At 34.4% G+C, this 21,026-nt stretch overlaps 2 protein-coding genes and 2 long non-coding RNA genes across 4 annotated transcripts; 2 read left to right on the forward strand and 2 right to left on the reverse strand.

Moving 5' to 3' along the window:
* Positions 1-240: 240 nt before the first annotated feature.
* Positions 241-3,734, reverse strand: LOC126708555 (receptor-like protein kinase 7). The gene is made up of 2 exons (XM_050408341.1): positions 1,027-3,734; positions 241-894 (listed from the first exon to the last, which is right to left on the reverse strand). Exons 1-2 carry the CDS (start codon positions 3,575-3,577, stop codon positions 485-487), a joined length of 2,961 nt encoding a protein of 986 aa, XP_050264298.1. The 5' UTR covers positions 3,578-3,734; the 3' UTR covers positions 241-484.
* On the forward strand, positions 2,790-10,392 carry LOC126708558 (uncharacterized). Its single transcript, XR_007649194.1, has 2 exons — positions 2,790-2,938; positions 10,309-10,392. It is a non-coding gene; the product is annotated as an uncharacterized LOC126708558 (long non-coding RNA).
* Positions 4,110-6,884, forward strand: LOC126708559 (uncharacterized). The gene is made up of 3 exons (XR_007649195.1): positions 4,110-4,563; positions 6,275-6,398; positions 6,688-6,884. It is a non-coding gene; the product is annotated as an uncharacterized LOC126708559 (long non-coding RNA).
* Positions 7,651-11,080, reverse strand: LOC126708556 (receptor-like protein kinase 7). Its single transcript, XM_050408342.1, has 2 exons — positions 8,397-11,080; positions 7,651-8,272 (listed from the first exon to the last, which is right to left on the reverse strand). Exons 1-2 carry the CDS (start codon positions 10,945-10,947, stop codon positions 7,881-7,883), a joined length of 2,943 nt encoding a protein of 980 aa, XP_050264299.1. The 5' UTR covers positions 10,948-11,080; the 3' UTR covers positions 7,651-7,880.
* Between the last annotated feature and the right edge of the window lie 9,946 nt (positions 11,081-21,026).

A 21,026-nucleotide genomic window follows, 5' to 3' on the forward strand; every position in this document is an offset into this window, starting at 1 on the left:
AACAACTTTTTCATTAAAAATGGGTCTCACGACACTATTAACACATTTAAAAATTATTTTGCTATAGTGTTTTCAGTTTTCAGTTTTAGCAAAATAAGTTTAATCCAAACAGACCCTTATTAAAGACATATTTTAGTAGAGATTATTTTAATATCTATTATTCTATGTTGCCCTTCGGTTCCAGAATTACACCGCACATCTCATTTGGGAAGCTACGGATGGGAACCAAAAGAAATCATGAACTCAAATCCTAAAGAGAGTCACCGACCATAACTTTCTTTTTACTTGCACTATTTTACAATGTTACATTCGCAAATTACAAACGTAAATATTTTCTTACACTATTTTACAGGCTCCAGCTAATGTTGTAATATAATCTCAAAGTCTCACTCTCATCTACTACACAGTAATGCTACATGTTACAAGAAGCAGAAGGATGGGGATGACCAAAAATCTTGAACTCCAAATGACAAATTTTGGAAGCTTAAGAGTCTGGATTAAATTTCCCTGTACCCGTCACTCCGCTATTCTTACTACTCTTGCTAGCACCATCTTTGGTAATCGCAATCCCCACCAATTTACCCGGCTCAGCATCCTCTAGCATTTGTACAACACTTCTCATTGTGGGTCGAAGAGTGTGTAGTGTTGCTGTGCAGAGAACAGAAATTTTCAGTACCTTAACAACGTCTTCCTTTAAAACCCCAGGAATTCTAGAGTCCACCACACTTAATACACTTTCCCTGGTCTTTATTTTGCTACTAACCCAACTCACAATGTCTTTGTTCTCACCGTATTCCGGATCTATTGGTCTTTTTCCGCTCACCAGCTCCATCAATACCACTCCAAAACTGTATACATCACTCTTCTCATTCACTTTGTATGTGTACCCATATTCTGCATAATCAACAGCTCATTAGAAAAATCATAACGAATAACGAATATTGAAAGAAAAAAAAAACTAACATATTCAAATATAGCCTTAAAAATTTTAACACAAATGAAAATAAGGAGTGGATGTCCACTAACCAGGAGCAATGTAGCCATGTGTTCCCGCAATTACCTGGGTTGAATCCCTGCCACCATTGGCCTGAAGAGTCTTAGCAAGTCCAAAATCAGCAATCTTTGGCTTCATAGACTCATCCAGCAATATATTACTAGACTTGACATCCCTGTGAATCACGGGTTTCTCACACCCATGATGTAGATACTCCAACCCCCTGGCTGCTCCCACTGCAATCTCATACCTTGTATCCCAATCAAGCTCCATCTTCTGGCTTGAGTGCAGCCTATCCCACAAACTCCCATTTGGTAAATACTCATACACCAACAAGCTTGAGTCCTCACTGGTAATACTACAATACAACTTCACCACATTCATATGCCTTATTGAGCTCAAAGTCTGCACCTCAGCGTCAAATTGCTTTGAATTTCCGGCACGTTTAGAAAGCATCGGTGTGGTGCTCTGGCTCTTTTTGCCATCAGAATTCCATATGTGTTTCACCGCAAGTTCTTTAGTACCGTTAGAGACTGCGACTTTATACACATTCCCTGACCCACCTGTTCCAATTAGATTCTCTTGCTTGATGGAATCAAGAATCTCATCCTCTGTGAAGCTCAACACATGGAACGACTTAAAGTCCCAAGATTCATCCTTTAACGAACGGTTTTGATGATCTTTTTCACTCTTCTTTAACTTGAAGCAGCATAACAAAGCCACAAGCAAGAGAGCCAAACCTATTGCTAAGCAAATGATTATTGTATGAACATACTTGGGCATATGTGAACCTGAGGGACACTTTGGGAAGGCGCTGATACGAAGGCTGCAGAGTCCTGAATTTCCGGCAAAGCTACCATTATAAGCTTCAATTGCAAGAGCTTGTGGTACAAGACCCGTTAGAGTGTTGTGAGAAAGATCGAGAAGGCTTAACTGAAGAGATGCCAAACTCCCTGGAATTTGACCGGAAAGTTTATTATATGACAGGTTCAGAGAGTTAAGAGTTGGTAGAGACCCCAATGAAGACGGAATATCACCGGAAAGTGAATTATTAGCAGTGTTTATATCAGAGAGAGAATAACAAGAACCAATTGTATCCGGGATTGAGCCAGATAGCTTGTTGTTTTGTAATTGAAGAGCGTCCAATTGCTTTAGATCACCAATATTGGTTGGAATATTGCCCGAAATTTGATTGTCATTCAATCGAATGGAAACCAAAGACGTGGCTTCTGAAATCTCCGCTGGCAATTCACCGTATAACCGATTGCTTGACGCAAATAACTGGCTAAGAGACTTGGCGTTCTTGATATCAGAAGTAATTGGACCTTCGATGTTATTCAATGTGATATCAATTATGTTCAAGTTCGGCAATCCCCAGATTCCAGCGGGAACAGTACCAGAAAGCGAGTTATTGTTGACTCTGAAACGACGTAGCGTGGGACAGTTTGCGTAGGTCGCCGGAATTTCACCGGTGAAATTGTTCTGAAGCATAAGAAGCCCTTTCATGGTACCTTGCTTGCACATATTTGGTGGAATTGGACCGGTAAATAAATTCTCAGACACGTCAATGAAATCGAAATTGGCCCAAGAGCCAAGGTTCTCAGGCAGGGGACCGGTGAAGCTGTTTCTATACAGAGAAAGGTTCACAAGGCTTTTGAACTCACCAAACTCGGCTGGGACTTGGCCAGAGAGACTGTTTTCATATAGTTGCAGAGACACCACGTTTGTCAAGAACTTCAAGTCAGACAAATCGCCTTCAAGATAGTTTTGGGAAGCATCGAACTGCCGAAGCTTTGTGAGGTTTCTTAAACCGACAGGAAGTTTTCCATTGAAAGAGTTGTTGTAGATCTCAAGCCTCCAGAGGTTAACGAGGTTTCCAATCTCTGCTGGGATTTCGCCAGTCATGTTGTTGTCAGAAAGCTCAATACTAGTTAGCTGTTTAAGGTTTCCAATCCCAGTTGGAATCGTTCCTTGCATGTTGCAATGGGAGAGGTAAAGCAGCGTCAGGTTTGTAAGCTGTAAAACCTCGTCTGGAAATTGAAAAGGTTCAAAAAAGTTGTCTCCAACGCTGAGCTCGATGAGACCGGTAACGTTGTGCAGTGATTTCCACGGGAAAGTCCCCGAAAAACCACTGTTGTTTAGATACAGATATTGTAATTGGCCCATAGTGGATATGTCTGGAATCGATGACCCTGAGAAGAAATTGTTGCCCAAATCCAGATACTTCAATTTGACACACTTTTTCAAGTCAGACATAATTGGACCATTGAATTGGTTGAACCCGAGGGAAAGCTTTTCCAATGATTGTAGCTGGCATATTGAATCAAGAGGAACAACCCCTGTTAAATTTTGGTTTGACAGCTCGATTTCAGTAACGGAACCCCCTGAATTGCAGGTGATTCCAGTGAAATCTTTGCACATGGAATTGCTGGATTCCCAGGAATTGAAGACATTGGTGTTTGGTGTTTGAAGGGTGGATTTTAGTTTCATGAGAATTTGGAGGTCATCGGATTGGATCCCGGAGAGAAGGGAAAAGAAACAAAAAAGGAAACAGAAGTGGTAGAGATACGGCCGGGACGACATGTCATCTGGTGGACGGAATGGTGTTGACGTTTGTGGGTCTAGAAGTTCTTATCTTTATTTAGAGAAGAATGAGAAGCAACTCTGAAGCTGAAGATAGGTGCCATTTTAACTAACAGTATCGTGGGAAGTCTCACTTTTTCACTTAAAAAGTTGAAGAATTATAAAGGGACACAATTTTGGCAGGTAAGAGTGTCTTTATATGATCCACTTACATACCCTTACTAATCATAATTTGTCATGTGATAAATTGTGGTAAAAAATTGTACCAAAAGTTTTGTCCATAGTATAATTCAAAGTTGAAATCATTGCGGATTTTTTGAAGTCTTTGCTAGTTGGGACATTGTTTGGGTGGTCTCGTACTTGAAGTTTTACCCAATGTATTTCCATTTTTTATTTCGTGCATTCTATCTTTGTTTGATTTGTTTGTATTTGTTTTTAGTACATTCGGTCCATCATCGTGAATATGACATACATTTTTTAACGAAGATATCTATTACCTTAAAAAAAAAAAAAAAAAAGTGTATCAGTTTCTCAGTGTCTCCTATTTCCATTGGCTTCTCATTCTTCTTCACGTCTCCTAAACACCCAATCCATTCCTTCCTATTTAGAAAATTTACCCCAAAAAAGCAGAAGATGAGAGACTTTTGAGAGCCACATACTTTCTGCGTTTCATTAGTTATGCTCTTGTATTTCTCAATCCAAAATTCGTGAATCTGTTAAGTCTTTTTTATACTTTTCGTGTAGGTTTTTTTTTACTTTTGTCACTGATCAATATTTTGTCTTCAAGAGTTCTTACATAAATTTGAATAAGTTAAGAGGAGATTTTTTACGGATATTGTCCGGGAGATAACCTTGAGATTATCTCTCTCCCCCTTCAGAGAATATATTTTGATTCCAAGGCTGATTTTTATTATGCTTCTAAATTCACCGTTTATGTAAATTGCAGTTGAAGAAAGTGTTATAGGAGCAGCCAAAATTTTCCTTTGGTAAGATTTCACATTTTCTTTCAATTATAGCAATGTCCATGCTCCTTTCTTTTCTTTGAAAATGTCAGGAAAAAAAAAAGAAAAAAAGATGAGTATTTGTGCGTGTTATGAGATGGGAGCGGCGAAGAGTGTGAGATTTGGTTACTGAAAATAACTGTGCTTAATAGTTTTCTGAGGTTTGAATTATTTTTTACATGTTTTATTAACAACTTTAGAATTTCTAAATTCGTGATTTCTGTCCTGTTTTGATCTGGGTGTCCCACATTTTTTTATTTTCAATGTTTTGAGGACATTGAAAGGTACTTGTCAATCTTTTTTCATTGTTTCATGACATATAATAATTGGGTCTTCTTTAATTTTGTGGTAATAATAAATTTACTTGACACCTTTGACTGCAGATGTGAGATATATCTAAATTGTGATTTATAGTATGGGTGCAAGCTATATCAGTTTGATTTAGAAGTATAACTTACAAAAAAAGAGATTCATTTAGAAGTATTTTAAAATGCAACACTTATCCTAGTGTTTCCAACAGAGCCATTCAAGGTTTAAATCACCTACCCCAATTGTTGATGTATAACAAAAACGTATGTTGAATGTAGGACATTAGATAAAACTATTTCAAGTTTAGAGATTGCAAGGGCAGCTTAGGAGTCTATATGAAGCATCTCTCCTTTGTAACAAGATCTAAAAAAGAAATGAATCGTCTGTAATAAACCTGAAAACTTGTCTAAAAAGAGAAGAAGGAATGGATCATCTTGAAAAAGAGAGTATCTAATGATCATCGGAAATAATACTACTTTTAGAAGCTGGACAAGATGAGATTCAGTTTGCGTGACATAAATGTCACAAGGATCATAGGTTGGTTTTCTGCTTTCTCTCTCTTAGTTTTTTTGCATTATTCTTATGCTATTCCAGTTGTTTATTTGGATTAGTTTTTTAATTTTCTTTGCTTCTGGAAACATGGTAAATAGGTAAGAAGAGAAGGAAGCTTCAGATAGAAGGGCATTATCATTTGTTCTGTCATTGGTCATGGTTCAGCATTTAATTTTCTTTTTGATGCTAATATTGAATAAGTGGACACAATTTATGCCTGCATATCTTTATTTAAATTCAGATGTCGTGACTTTTTTCTAATAATACTGCAAACTATTTTTGGTTGCCAATTATCATTTGATCCCCTTTTCTATTTCTTTTCATTTTTTCCACCACTAATTCTTAGCTGAATACTCTTATTTCTTAACAAGAAGATTATTCAATCATGAAGCATAATCATTTTTTCCTGGAGGCGGAAACATAAGTCAATCTCTTGGAGTCCTAAGTGAATCTCTGCTCAATTCTTTTTCAAGCACATTGGTTTTTTTTTTTTTTGGTGGGTTAGTTCTCAAAATTTTCATATGAGCTTGCAGCCCAGTCATGTTTATTCGCATATGCCACTGTCTTTCCAATAACTGATATTCATTATGAATGCCTGAGAGAATAGACATAATGGATAATTAATTAAACATTTTCTTCTCATTTTTAATGCCTCATTAATTGGGTGTACTCTAGGGAGCTATTGAAGCAGAGGACATAATTTCGTATTTTGCCATTCCATTGTTGCCTACCCTAAACAGCTGCATGTATTATCACTTCAAAAAAAAATTTCACTGTATCAATTTGGTAAATAGAAAATGCCATTTGACTTTACATTAGTGTTACTTGTGAGCAGGACCAAGTTAAAGGCTACCTAGAATTGTCTGCCTAAACAAAGATATATTTTTCGCCAGCTGATGCTATATGTGGGATGCAGAATTTCTATATTAAAGTTGATGATGTCTTCCATGTAAATATAAGTGAGTTATTTTTTTCCTTTACTATGAATACTCCATAAATAACTGAGTTATTTAAATTAGTATCTTTTTTATTTGAGAATTACAACTCAATATGATATTTAAAATCATTAATTCAAGCCCTCACCAAATTTGTCATGTTCAGCATTTGAGGATTGTTCATGCATTACTGGTATCAAAACACAACAATTTTATAAATTCTACATGCTCAATTAGCTACCTTTAAAATCTATATTTTTCATTGTGTTTACTAAAATATAGAAAGCTTACACGGTTACTTTTATGATTGTAGGATGGCGTCAAGGATATTGAAAGCATTGTTGTGTGTTCTTTTGATAGAAATTTTTTTTTTTTATCCCACTAAGGTATCGATATTTGAATCCATGGAGACTCGAGAGATAAGTTCAACATCTTTGTTTACGATCCAACAGAACAAAAGAAATGAATATGTGGTTCAAGTTTAATACAATGGAAGACTATTTTTGTGAACTATATTGAACAAACGATTAGGCATATGAACGAAGACAAACATATGCATTTTTAGTATATTGTGTGTCACTTTGTCTCGTTCTATTGGCAGAAAAAAAAACAGGTCCCCTCTTGGTCTACGATGAGGTTTTTATTTTTTATTTTTATTATTTTTGAGTTCTCTCTGGACACCATATTTGCTCAATTTTGTGATCTCATGTTTTCTAAGCACATGTTATATTTAAAATATGTACTATGTGATTATAATTAATCTATAAATTTCCTTCCGAAATCGTAAAATTGATATCTTTTTTTAAATCTTTGTTTTGTCTTACAAATAAATTTTATATTTTATCATATATTACTGTTTTTATGTATTTTTATGTAATGGCCAGTATGTGCCTTGCATGTACGATCCAAACTGGTATAGTTAAAAAGCAAGGGGTTTATATATTAAATATACAAAATAATAAAAGATTGCAAATTAGATGGAAAAATGTGATGTGATGTACCATCAAGTTATTAAAAATGAGGATTTAGGGTTCATTTGATGTGATGTAGTTACTGCATTGTATATTCTTGTTAGTTGTTACCATCCAAAGTGATTACAAAATAAAGTAAACAAAAAAATCTGCTTTACACACTTATTAAAGGCATATTTTAGAAGAGGTTATTTTAATATCTATTAATCTATGTTGCCCTTCGGTTCCAGAATTACACCACACCTCTCATTTGCGAAGCTATGGATGGGAACCAAAAGTAATCATGAACTAAAATCCTAAAGAGATTCACCAACCATCACTTTCTTTTTTCTTACACTATTTTACAATGTTACATTCGCAAATTACAAACGTAAAATGCTACAGGCTCCAGCTAATATTGTAATATAATCTCAAAGTCTCACTCTCATCTACTACACAGTAATGCTACATGTTACAAGAAGCAGAAGGATGGGGATGACCAAAAATCTTGAACCCCTAATGACAAATTTTGAAAGCTTTATAAGTCTGGATTAAATTACCCTGTACCCGTCACTCCGCTATTCTTACTACTCTTGCTAGCACCATCTTTGGTAATCGCAATCCCCACCAATTTACCCGGCTCAGCATCCTCGAGCATTTGTACAACACTTCTCATTGTGGGTCGAAGAGTGGGAAGTGTTGCTGTGCAGAGAACTGCAATTTTCAGTACCTTAACAACGTCTTCCTTTAAAACCCCAGGAATTCTAGAGTCCACCACACTTAATACACTTTCCCTGGTCTTTATTTTGCTACTAACCCAACTCACAATGTCCTTGTTCTCACCGTATTCCGGATCTATTGGTCTTTTTCCGCTCACCAGCTCCATCAATACCACTCCAAAACTGTATACATCACTCTTCTCATTCACTTTGTATGTGTACCCATATTCTGCATAATCAACAGCTCATTAGAAAAATCATAACGAATATTGAAAAAAAAAAAAACTAACATATTCAAATATAGCCTTAAAAATTTTAACACAAATGAAAATAAGGAGTGGATGTCCACTAACCAGGAGCAATGTAGCCATGTGTTCCCGCAATTACATGGGTTGAATCCCTGCCACTATTGGCCTGAAGAGTCTTAGCAAGTCCAAAATCAGCAATCTTTGGCTTCATAGACTCATCCAGCAATATATTACTAGACTTGACATCCCTGTGAATCACGGGTTTCTCACACCCATGATGTAGATACTCCAACCCTTTGGCTGCTCCCACTGCAATCTCATACCTTGTATCCCAATCAAGCTCCATCTTCTGGCTTGAGTGCAGCCTATCCCACAAACTCCCATTTGGTAAATACTCATACACCAACAAGCTTGAGTCCTCACTGGTAATACTACAATACAGCTTCACCACATTCATATGCCTTATTGAGCTCAAAGTCTGCACCTCAGCGTCAAATTGCTTTGATTTCCCGGCACGTTTAGAAAGCATCGGTGTGGTGCTCTGGCTCTTTTTGCCATCAGTATTCCATATGTGTTTCACCGCAAGTTCTTTAGTACCGTTAGAGACTGCGACTTTATACACATTCCCTGACCCACCTGTTCCAATTAGATTCTCTTGCTTGATGGAATCAAGAATCTCATCCTCTGTGAAGCTCAACACATGGAACGACTTAAAGTCCCAAGATTCATCCTTTAACGAACGGTTTTGATGATCTTTTTCACTCTTCTTTAACTTGAAGCAGCATAACAAAGCCACAAGCAAGAGAGCCAAACCTATTGCTAAGCAAATGATTATTGTATGAACATACTTGGGCATATGTGAACCTGAGGGACACTTTGGGAAGGCGCTGATACGAAGGCTGCAGAGTCCTGAATTTCCGGCAAAGCTACCATTATAAGCTTCAATTGCAAGAGCTTGTGGTACAAGACCCGTTAGAGTGTTGTGAGAAAGATCGAGAAGGCTTAACCGAAGAGATGCCAAACTCCCTGGAATTTGACCGGAAAGTTTATTATATGACAGGTTCAGAGAGTTAAGAGTTGGTAGAGACCCCAATGAAGACGGAATATCACCGGAAAGTGAATTATTAGCAATGTTTATATCAGAGAGAGAATAACAAGAACCAATTGTATCCGGGATTGAGCCAGATAGCCTGTTGTTTTGTAATTGAAGAGCGCCCAATTGCTTCAGATCACCAATATTGGTTGGAATATTGCCCGAAATTTGATTGTCATTCAATTGAATGGAAACCAAAGACGTGGCTTCTGAAATCTCTGCTGGCAATTCACCGTATAACCGATTGCTTGACGCAAATAACTGGCCAAGAGACTTGGCATTCTTGATATCAGAAGTAATTGGACCTTCGATGTTATTCAATGTGATATCAATTATGTTCAAGTTCGGCAATCCCCAGATTCCAGCGGGAACAGTACCAGAAAGCGAGTTATTGTTGACTCTGAAACGACGTAGCGTGGGACAGTTTGCGTAAGTCGCCGGAATTTCACCAGTGAAATTGTTCTGAAGCATAAGAAGCATTCTCATGGCACCTTGCTTGCACATATTTGGTGGAATTGGACCGGTAAAAAAATTCTCAGACACGTCAATGAAATTGAAATTGGCCCAAGAGCCAAGGTTCTCAGGCAGGGGACCGGTGAAGCTGTTTCTATACAGAGAAAGGTTCACAAGGCTTTTGAACTCACCAAACTCGGCTGGGACTTGGCCAGAGAGACTGTTTTCAAATAGTTGCAGAGACACCATGTTTGTCAAGAACTTCAACTCAGACAAATCGCCTTCAAGATAGTTTCTGGAAGCATCGAACTGCTGAAGCTTTGCGAGGTTTCTTAAACCGACAGGAAGTTTTCCATTGAAAGAGTTGTTGTAGATCTCAAGCCTCCAGAGGTTAACGAGGTTTCCAATCTCTGCAGGGATTTTGCCAGTCATGTTGTTGTCAGAAAGCTCCATACTGGTTAGCTGTTTAAGGTTTCCAATCCCAGTTGGAATCGTTCCTTGCATGTTGCAATGGGAGAGGTAAAGCACCGTCAGGTTTGTAAGCTGTAAAACCTCGTCTGGAAATTGAAAAGGTTCAAAAAAGTTGTCTCCAACGCTGAGCTCGATGAGACCGGTAACGTTGTGCAGTGATTTCCACGGAAAAGTCCCCGAAAAACTACTGTTGTTTAGATGCAGATATTGTAATTGGCCCAAAGTGGATATGTCTGGAATCGATGACCCTGAGAAGAAATTGTTGCCCAAATCCAGATACTTCAATTTGACACACTTTTTCAAGTCAGCCATAATTGGACCATTGAATCGGTTGAACCCGAGGGAAAGCTTTTCCAGTGATTGTAGCTGGCATATTGAATCAAGAGGAACAACCCCTGTTAAATTTTTGTTTGACAGCTCGATTTCAGTAACGGAACCCCCTGAATTGCAGGTGATTCCAGCGAAGTCTTTGCACATGGAATTGCTGGATTCCCAGGAATTGAAGACATTGGTGTTTGGTGTTTGAAGGGTGGATTTTAGTTTCATGAGAATTTGGAGGTCATCGGATTGGATCCCGGAGAGAAGGGAAAAGAAACAAAAAAGGAAATAGAAATGGTAGAGATACGGCCGGGACGACATGTCGTGTGGTGGACGGAATGGTGTAGACTTTTGTGGGTCTAGAAGTTCTTATCTTTATTTAGAGAAGAATGAGAAGCAACTCCGAAGCTGAAGATAGGTGTCATTTTAACTAGCAGTATCGTGGGAAGTCTCACTTTTTCACTTAAAAAGTTGAAAAATGATGTAAGGGACACGATTTTTGGCATAATTTTATGTAATAACCCGATATGTGGTGTGATTGGTAAGAGTGTGTCTTCATATGACCTACTAACATATTCTTATTAATCATAATTCATTTTGTAGCAATTTATGATACAAAATTATGCTAAAAATTGTGTGTATAATTCAAAGTTGAAATCATTGTCGTGAAATATACAAACTGACTGTATTTTGAACGGTTTGTACGGCTGTGACATGAGAGTAGGAAAAAGGTACTTCCTTTTTTAACGACCATGACTTGTATACATGAATTGTCTACGGGTATTTACTATTTAGTCGTAGTCTATTTTACTACAAGAACATTCTTTTTCTATTTTTATTTAACTACTTTTCAAAACCGTTTATATTTATAAGGTTATTGCAAGTCTGTAACTATATATTTTTACACAATTTTATATAATCTGGTATAGGTAGATTTAGTATACAATTTTGATAAGGAAATAATATTTTAATATTTGGGCCTATGTGGTTTTGTGTTGGCTGTGCAATGGCTCCATTTTCATATCCAAGTTTAGGTTGTTTGGTTACCTTTGATCTAGGTTTGTATGTTTATAGTTTGATATGGTTTATGGGTTTGATTTGTTTTTATGCATTTAGTTTGATTTGGTCTATGGGTTTGGACTGTTTGGTTTGATTTGATTTATGTTAATGGTTCGTAGTTTGATCAATGTTGTGTTTATTGATCTGAGTTTGCTAAAATTGATATGGGGAAGCTGTGATTTTTGGTAGAGAAAGAGACCGAGAGAGAGATGATTGGGAGGGTAATAAAAATTTGATAAAGAAATAATAGTTTAATAAAATATAATGTAAAATAGATAATATGATATAAAATGTTTTGCACAAACTAATACAAATGTTTCGTCACTCTTTATTAACAACATGTCACATCATCATTTATATCTATATATATCTAAAAGCTGAAACGTAGCATTTATTATTGCTACAATCCAGTTAAGCCACATCAGGAACAACATCATTATCTTTTTTATTTCCAATTTCTCCAATTTTTTTAAAACATTTTCTCATTTAAGGTAACTTAAAAACTCCATTATTTAAAATTTAAAATATCTTTTAACCATTATTTTTATTATTAATTTTCCAAAACTCTCTCTCATTTTTTCCTTTTCATCTCTCCACTACTTTCTACCTTAATATCATTCTCTCTCTACCATTTTATCTTCTTTTATTTTGACTATTCTTATTCTCAACATCTTACTATAAATTTGACATTTTCTTTACTATTTTATATATATCTAAAAGTTAAAATGTTGAATTTATTGTTGCTACGCTCCAGCTGAGCCACATTAGCAGTAACATCATTATCTTTTTTGTTTCCAATTTTTCCTATGTATTTTTTTAAAACATTTCTCATTTAAGGTAACTTAAAAACTCTATTATTTAAAAATTAAAATATCTTTTAACCATTATATTTATTGTTAATTTTCCAAAACTCTCCTTCCATTTTTCCTTTTCATCTCCTCACTACTTTCTACTTTAATATCACTCAATCTACCCTTTTGTCTTCTTTTGTTTTGACTAGGGGTGTTTGCAATGCGGTTTTGGGCCATATTTAGCACTACACTTTGCAGTTCGGTTTAGCCAAAATTATAACCGCACCACACCTCATTTTTGCAATCACATATGCAGTACGATGTGGTGTAATGCGGTTTAGAGTTTAGCCAAAACCATAACTGCACCATACCTTATTTTTGTGGTCACATGTGTAATGCGATGTATAAGACACAATTTGAAGCTAGTATATTTTTCAAATTTTGAGTTTTTCTTACTCAACCCAAAACTGATCTTTCCCTTTGTTTTGAGCCAAGTTTTAAACTATTGAGCTAGTTTTTCTATTTTGAGTTGGCTTTCCTAATCAATACTTGCTTGGGTTATTAAACTTTTTTTGTTGAAAACGAGGGTTATTAAACTATTAATAATATATTTAATATTAAAAAAATAAATATATTAATATATAGAGAGGGTGTGGTGCGATGAAGTTTCCTTATTATAAAACCGCAAACTGTATAGTTGCAATGCGGTGCGGTGCGGTTATGCCATTTTGCGGGCAGTTTTGGTGTGGTTAGGGTGCAGTTTGGTGAACACCCCTAATTTTGACCATTTTTATTCTCAACATCTTACTATAAATTTGACATTTTCTTTTCCATTCTATATATATCTAAAAGTTGAAGTGTAGCATTTATTGTTGCTACGTTCCAGTTGAGCCACATCAATAGTCACGTTATTATCTTTTTTGTTTCCAATTTTTCCCATATATTTTTTTAAACATTTTCTCATTTAAGATAACAAGTCAAGGGTTGGCGTGGTTATAAGGAATGATGAAGGGCATGTCATTGCCTCCTGTGCAAAGAAATTACCGGCAGCATACAACAGAGGTGAGGTTGAAACAATGGCAGTAGCTGTTTCTCTTTCATTGGCTTCAGAGATCAGCATTAAACAAGCCATTCTAAAGGGTGACTCGTTGGTAGTGATAAAATCTTTAAGGGAGAATGTTAAAGCTTTATCTCCTACTGGTTTGTTGTTAGAGGATGTTACAACTTTGTCTCAAAATTTTGATGAATTACTATACTCTCATACCAAGAGAGATGGTAATCAAGCAGTGCATAGTCTAGCTAGATCTGTAATAGGCATTCCAAATTTTTTAGTGTAGATGAAGGATGTTCCATCACAAATACACTTTATTTTACATGCCAATTTGAAAGGCTTACATCAATAAAATTTCCAATTTTCCCCCTCCACCAAAAAAAAAAAAGGTAACTTAAAATCTCCGTTATTTAAAAATTAAAATATCCTTTAACTATTATTTTTATTATTAATTTTCCAAAACTCTCCCTCCCTTTTTCCTTTTCATCTCCCCACTACTTTCTACCTTAATATCATTCTCTCTCTACCATTTTATCTTCTTTTATTTGACTATTTTTATTCTCAATATCTTACTATAAATTTGACATTTTCTTTTCCATTCTATGCATAGTTTTTTCACACCAAAAAAAAAAAAAATGTTACTTCTCTCTCTCTCTCTCTCTCTCTCTCTCTCTCTCTCTCTCTCTCTCTCTCTCTCAATTTATTTTTCATTTTTTGTTTGATTTTTTTCTTTTTATTGTATCCATACTTTAGGTTGATGAACTTTTGTGTTAATTAGAATTCTACTTTGAGTTGATGTGATTTAGTTTTGTGTTTTAAGTTATTTTTTATTCTCTTTGATTATTAAATATTATCCTACTACATTATACATATAGTATATAATAATATAATGCTCCTATTGTATTACATAGTATGACTTGGATAATTTGATGTTTATTGCTATATATTTTATTTTTACTCTTTTTTCTTCTCATCTTATTTTATTCAACATTTAAATTCAATCACATCATCCGTACTATTAAATTATGTAGCACAAATCAAGAAAATGACTAGATACACACCTGCCTTCATTTAGGGAAATCAAAAATATTTGTGTGATAAAGGGTCATATAGTTTAGATAGCACTCTTTGAATGATCTAGGCCTATAGATTGAGCAATTTGTAGACTTAAAAGGCTATTGAAAATGGACTTTTCGATTCAAGACTAAAAATATGGACTACTGTATATCATTTAGATAAAAACCTTTATCATATATATATATATATATATATATTATTTGCCACAAATTTAAATCACGCAAACTTAATAATTGTATATTATGTGTTAGCATCATCTCTGCTTCTTCTTCGTCTTCTCAAAAATATTGTGTATTATCTTTAAAGGATGCCAACAATATTGATCTTATGGGAAAAGTTACATTAAAAAAATTGAGAATTTTTTTTTTTTTTATATTACAATCTACTAAAAATGTTTTTTAAATATTTAAACATTTTCTATTTTTTATATCACTGACGTATTTTATAGCTACCAAATGTGGTAACTTGGGTCTTAACATTTTAAGTTTTTTCTGCACCAAAAAAAAAAAAAAAAAAGGTTATCACAATATTGATCTTTTTCTTTTTTTTTTTTTTGCAAAATGAAATTTCTATTCTATAAGACTACCAAACTTGATAATTTGCAAATGATGGAACCACTTGCAACAATATTTGCATAGTTATATAGTTCCAGTTAAAGCAATCAAGCATACTTTTAGTCTTCAAAAAACACGTATCTACTAGTGGTTAAACATTCATCTTTGATAGTTTTAGCTTTACATATTCATCTATTTTATTAGATATTTCTATTGAAAAAACTTTAATTTAGATATTTATAAGTAAACAATGAAATAATGATTAATGAATAATCAAAAACCAATATATATATATACTGGACAAAACTTAGGTACAGTATCTTAAATGCTGTTCCTTAACTTCCCCTCTTAAGATTCAGTCATGTGGCTATTTAACTAAAAAATACACTTCCATCCCATGAGAAAAAATTCACATGGCAGAATCTTAAAAGGGGAATCTAAGGAACAGTACCTAAGTATTGTACCTAAGTCTTGCTCATATATATTATCTATACATATTTATCTTGTGCAGTTGTAACTTTACATATAATTTTGCATTTATATATTCATCTACTTTAATTTAGATGTTTACAACTAAATAATGAAATCTATTAATAAGGTAAATTTAACAATCATATTTCTACAATTCAAAAGGTCACCATTTCTTTTTTCAAAAAAAGACCTTTTGCATTTCCTTGGAATTTTTGTTATTATTTATTTTTACTTTGACATACCACTAACCTAACCACTTCATACATTAAAAAAAATTAAGGCTCATTACTACTACCGTTAAGATATTATGGATGTTTTAATTGATTGAGACCAAACTAGAAAAATACCTTTCATATTTCCTTGAAAATTCAAAATGGAAAAAAAAATACTTTGACATACCACTAACATGACTACATTTATAACTATTTAAGTCATCCATGATATCTATTTCATATTGATGACCATAAAAATTACAACTAGCGAGAGAACATACAAAGTAATAAAGAATAAATTAAAGGAAAAAAAAATGAAATCAAACGTCAATTAGTAACCGTTATTTGGAAAATAAAAAAAGTGGTTAAAAGGAGTAAAAAATAAAATAGAGATAACTATATAGAGTGTAAAGTTGTGATTTACAACTATATTTTATGTTGGCTTTATTCCATGACAAAAAGTGTTGTAATTGCTTTAATTTTGTTCCTTGTATTTTGTGGGATTTTATTGTATTGGGTTTAGTATTAAGTAGGTGAAGGCTCAAGCTTAATTGAAGAATCAATGCATTTCGCGACTAGCTCGCGAGAAGTTCGCGAGAAGGGTTCCCGCGAAAAGGGCATATGAAAAAATTGAAAAGCACATGACTGGAAGCTGAAGAGTCGTGCCAGGCTATCAGTTTCGCGAGTATCTCGCAGGTAAGGCCTTCCCGCGAGGTAGTCACGAAACATTCTGCCCAAAGGTTTTTTTATGTATGACTTGCTTACCCTTCACCCATGCTATATATTCCCTCATTATCTACACATGTAAAGGAGGCCAATTCAGAGAGAAAAACCCTAGATAGGTTTTCTACAACACACACACCCATCTTTTAGAGAGAGAGCTACTCATCCTTAGTGAGAAATCATTGTCTCACTCATCCTTAATGAGAAATCATTGTAGCATCTTCTCCTTCCCTCTCCCATTGTCATACGTTGAGAGGAGATTTGTACCCAAACATAACTCACACCTACTCAGAGTGTAGAGAGTATTTTGGAGCTTGGGAAGCTTTGGGGAATTGCCAAAAGAAGCCGGTGAAGCTTGGCGGATGCAATCGGGCGTATTGCGGGATCCGAAAAGCTAAATAAGACACAGTTTCGAGAAGTCTTGTTAGAGTAAGAACTTGGAGGGCTTAGGTACAGCGAGTAAATTAAACTTGGAGGGTCTCTTGCTAACCCATGTATCCCAACTAATTGTCTAGTGGATCAATTACTTTTTGGAGGGTGGCGGAGAGGTTTTTCGCCTAGTTCTTCAGTTTTCTCTTTGATAACATATCGGCGTGTTATCTTGTGTTTGCATTCTCTCTTCCCTTATTCTTGTGCTTTACTTTTAATGCTTGTTGTTCATGCTTTTGCACTAGAGTAGTTTTGTCGGTTTATTACGCTTCATTTACTCTTATTCCGCACTTAGATAAGTTAGAGTAAAAACAATCTAACCATAATTTTTTAATTGGGGGTCTAAACAATCTCTTGTGTTTTCACACAATTTCGAGCATTCATAGAGGACATTGAAAACTTTATAATGCAATACAATCAACTATTACATTCACTTAATTAAATCAATAATCAATAATTAAATATAATAATACAAATTTTAAACTTAAAACTAATCAAACTCTAATTAGGGAAATTATATTTCCTATCATAACTAAAATTGAGATTCTTCAGTAACTTAGAAATTATATTAGAAATAAAGTTGGAAAATTTTATAATCTCAAATTTTGACATTTCATTTATTTTTTTTTTATATACAAGATAGAAATTATAATCAAGCCTAATCTAAGTGTATATGTGTGTTAAACTCCATCCTAGAGACTTGAACCCCGGCTCTTATCCTCCACACCTCACAAGTACTTATACTTGTGAAGTGACCATCGCATCAAGAGTGTACGGTAGTACATTTCATTTAACCTTATATATATACACCATGACTTAAAAAAATCTAATGAATGGTTCTACCTCTTATTTAAAAAATACAAAAAAAAAAAAAAAATTAACTCTTTGTAAATTTTAGGGACTAAGATAGTATTTTACCTAAAAAATTATCAAGCATAACACGGGTCTGCGACTAGTTTCACTAAAAATGAAATAAACTACCACACACAATCACTACTTCTTGGATATCAATTTCGTAAAATTAAAAAATGGACAAAGTTTAGCTACAAAATTGGTTGTAGCCTTAGGCTACAAACTCACTCAATATCTTTTTATTGGAGTTGAATTTTGACAAATCCACCATTAGATAACATCTTCTTCTTATATTCTCTATGTTTGCAAAATTTCAAGAAAATTAAAGATCAATAGCTATGTCATCAATAAATTTTTAAATTGCAAGTTTTTGTAATTTAAAATTATGCATAAAATGTAAGATTATAGATTATATAGTAAATAATATCCGATTGACACAAAAATTGACAAGTGTATTAAGAGCGTAAAGAACATGTAATTCAACGGTTAGATTTTCAAAATATGCAGTAATATTTATTTTATTGAGTGAGTTTGTAGCCTAAGGCTACAACCAATTTTGTAGCTAAACTTTGTCCTTAAAAAATATAAATATAACCAGGTGAAAATTTTCAACTAACACAAGACTGAAGAACCAAAAGCCTCAAACCACCAAAGACATTGCCAATGATCTAGTTTTTACACGCTCTCTAGAATCCCAATCGACACTGATTTCACATCAATCTTAATGGTCTCTAGCAATTCCTTGACACCTCTGTTGCCTCTCCCATTTCCTTGTCTGACTCATCGAGCTCTTTACCCCTTCGCTAAGCCCATATGCAACTTGGACAAGTCACTACCCTTCCTCTTTGACTCAAACTGAGCCACTACGTTCAATTCCAAGTTCTCCATGATCGAATCTGGTCCATTCAAACCTCTCCATCTTCATCTCCAACGACCCGATCTCCCCCCCCCCCAACTCTCTCTCTCTCTCTCTCTCTCTCTCTCTCTCTCTTCACCTTCATCTCCCGTGACCTTAAAAAAAAATCCTCAGATCCAATAGTTAAATAATAATTAGTTAAAGGATTTGAAGGTTATAAATAAAAAAAAAAAAAAAAAAAAAAAATCCCTCAAATCCAATAGTTAAATAATAATTAGTTAAAGGATGTGAAGGTCATTGTGTTGGAGGGCTCTGGCAAATAGAGGCTTTTGGTTCTTTAGTCTCAAGGGAGGTGAAATTTTTCATTCGGTGGATTTTTTTTTTTTTTTAATGAAATTGGGTTTTAAGAAGTAGTGATTGCCTTTGGCTAGTCTATTTCATTATTTAATAATATACTGATGTGGCATGTTGTTAGATAATGTAAAATAGGAGGTTTGCATTAAGTCTGAATTGAACGTATTCTTTTTACCATACTATCAGTCTATGAGGTTTTAAAGGTGTTCCGTGGATTTCAAATAAAACCAACAAAAAATATCAATTCAAATGTGGCAAATGAAATGTAAAATTGTTGCCTATATACTTTATTTTTTGATAATCTTGCCTATATACTTTATAGTGTTACTTCTACTGTAATGTATGTAGAAGTTCTACTTTGATTGCATGAATCTTCTTTGGGTCTTCGCTGTATTTATGATATGGTTGTAAGCACAAAAAAGATATTGCACGTTTGTCAACATTTTTCTCGAAGCACCATGACTTTTTAGTTCTGGTGAGCCACTACTACTTTTTTGCACGTTGATGCCACTTTTTTGTTTTCTCAAGCACCTTGGTTTTTTAGCACTGGTTACCCACTGCTTTTAAACTCATCACAAGCTTTGAAGGTGTGGCCCACCCTGTCACTAGGATGAGTGGCCATTAGGCCTTTTTAGCGTAAGAATAGCAGCCACGAAGGGTGTGCCATTGACTCACAAGAAAACGTGAGACATAAAATGACTTGCAAGAGGACAAAAAAAAGAAATTAAAATTGAAAATACTCCTACATATATAATCTCAGTTTTTTAGTGCACAACCACTAAAAATCAAAGGATAAAACGTTTGGGTTGCACACTGTCAGACTGTAAGAGATTGAGTTCAGAAGATAAGAAAGAAGAACAATATCAACACTGTAATACGACAGTAGCTTAACTCATAATATACATAAGCTACAAGTAGTTTAATTCTTTTGCGTATAGTGTGGCTTGTTTAATATGTACAGTTGTCGCTTAGTTCTAATAGTTTGTTTAGTTAGTTAATTCCCGCTTCTCTTTTAGCTTAGTATATAAACAAAGCTTGTAATTAGTTATTCTCAAGCTAATCAAATCAGTTTCTTCCATAATTCTGTCTCTCTATTAATAATTACTCTTTATCATCAGATCAAAATATCAATCGATTTTTTTATGTACGCAGTGATAGAACCTCAAATCTCTTATTCGACGACAAATTTTGCTAGTTCAACTAACTAGAACTTACAAACATTAACTCATCAATTATGTTGATCTTTTTTTTTTTTTTTTTGAGAAATATATGTGTGTATTAAGAAAATAAATAAATAAAAACAAAAGCAAATTACATTACAAATCACGGATTTTCATCATTGGGTTTTTTTTTTTTTTTTCCCTAAGGTTTGGACTTTTGGAGTTCACCGGTCTGGTTCGCATGAGAAAACGTGTAGAATATTCCCATCACACAAAATGGTGGGGACATATCATTATATCAAATTATTAATTAGGGAAAAATACTGAGATTATCGAAAATGGCATAATTTTGTGTCATAACTCGTCACGTGACGAGTTGTAATTAGTAAAGGTGTGTTCCCACATGGCCCACAGACACTCCTTCACTAGTCACAACTTGCCACGTGGCGAGTTGTAACATAAAATTATGTCATTTTTTGGTGAAATTAGCACTACTCTTAATTAGGTGCCAATGAGGATATTCTACAAATTCACAATATTCATCACCAACCGAGTCAACGGGCCAAAGCACATTATTAGTGGACCACTGGACGTTGATTCTTTAACAGAAATACATATAGCTAATATAAAATAACACCCGGAGTTTGAATTTTGAAAGTATTGTAGGTCCAAGGAAAGATAGCAATGGAAGATTATTATTTATTTTCTCTCTTCTTAAAAAAAAGAAAAAGAAAAAATGTTATCAATATCATTCATGAATAATTTTCTAAGTTAAAAAACATTTTAGTTTTTCTATGTTTAAATTTATAAT

This window comes from Quercus robur, chromosome 12 (genome assembly GCF_932294415.1).
Source record: "Quercus robur chromosome 12, dhQueRobu3.1, whole genome shotgun sequence".
NCBI classification, from domain to species: Eukaryota; Viridiplantae; Streptophyta; class Magnoliopsida; order Fagales; family Fagaceae; genus Quercus; species Quercus robur.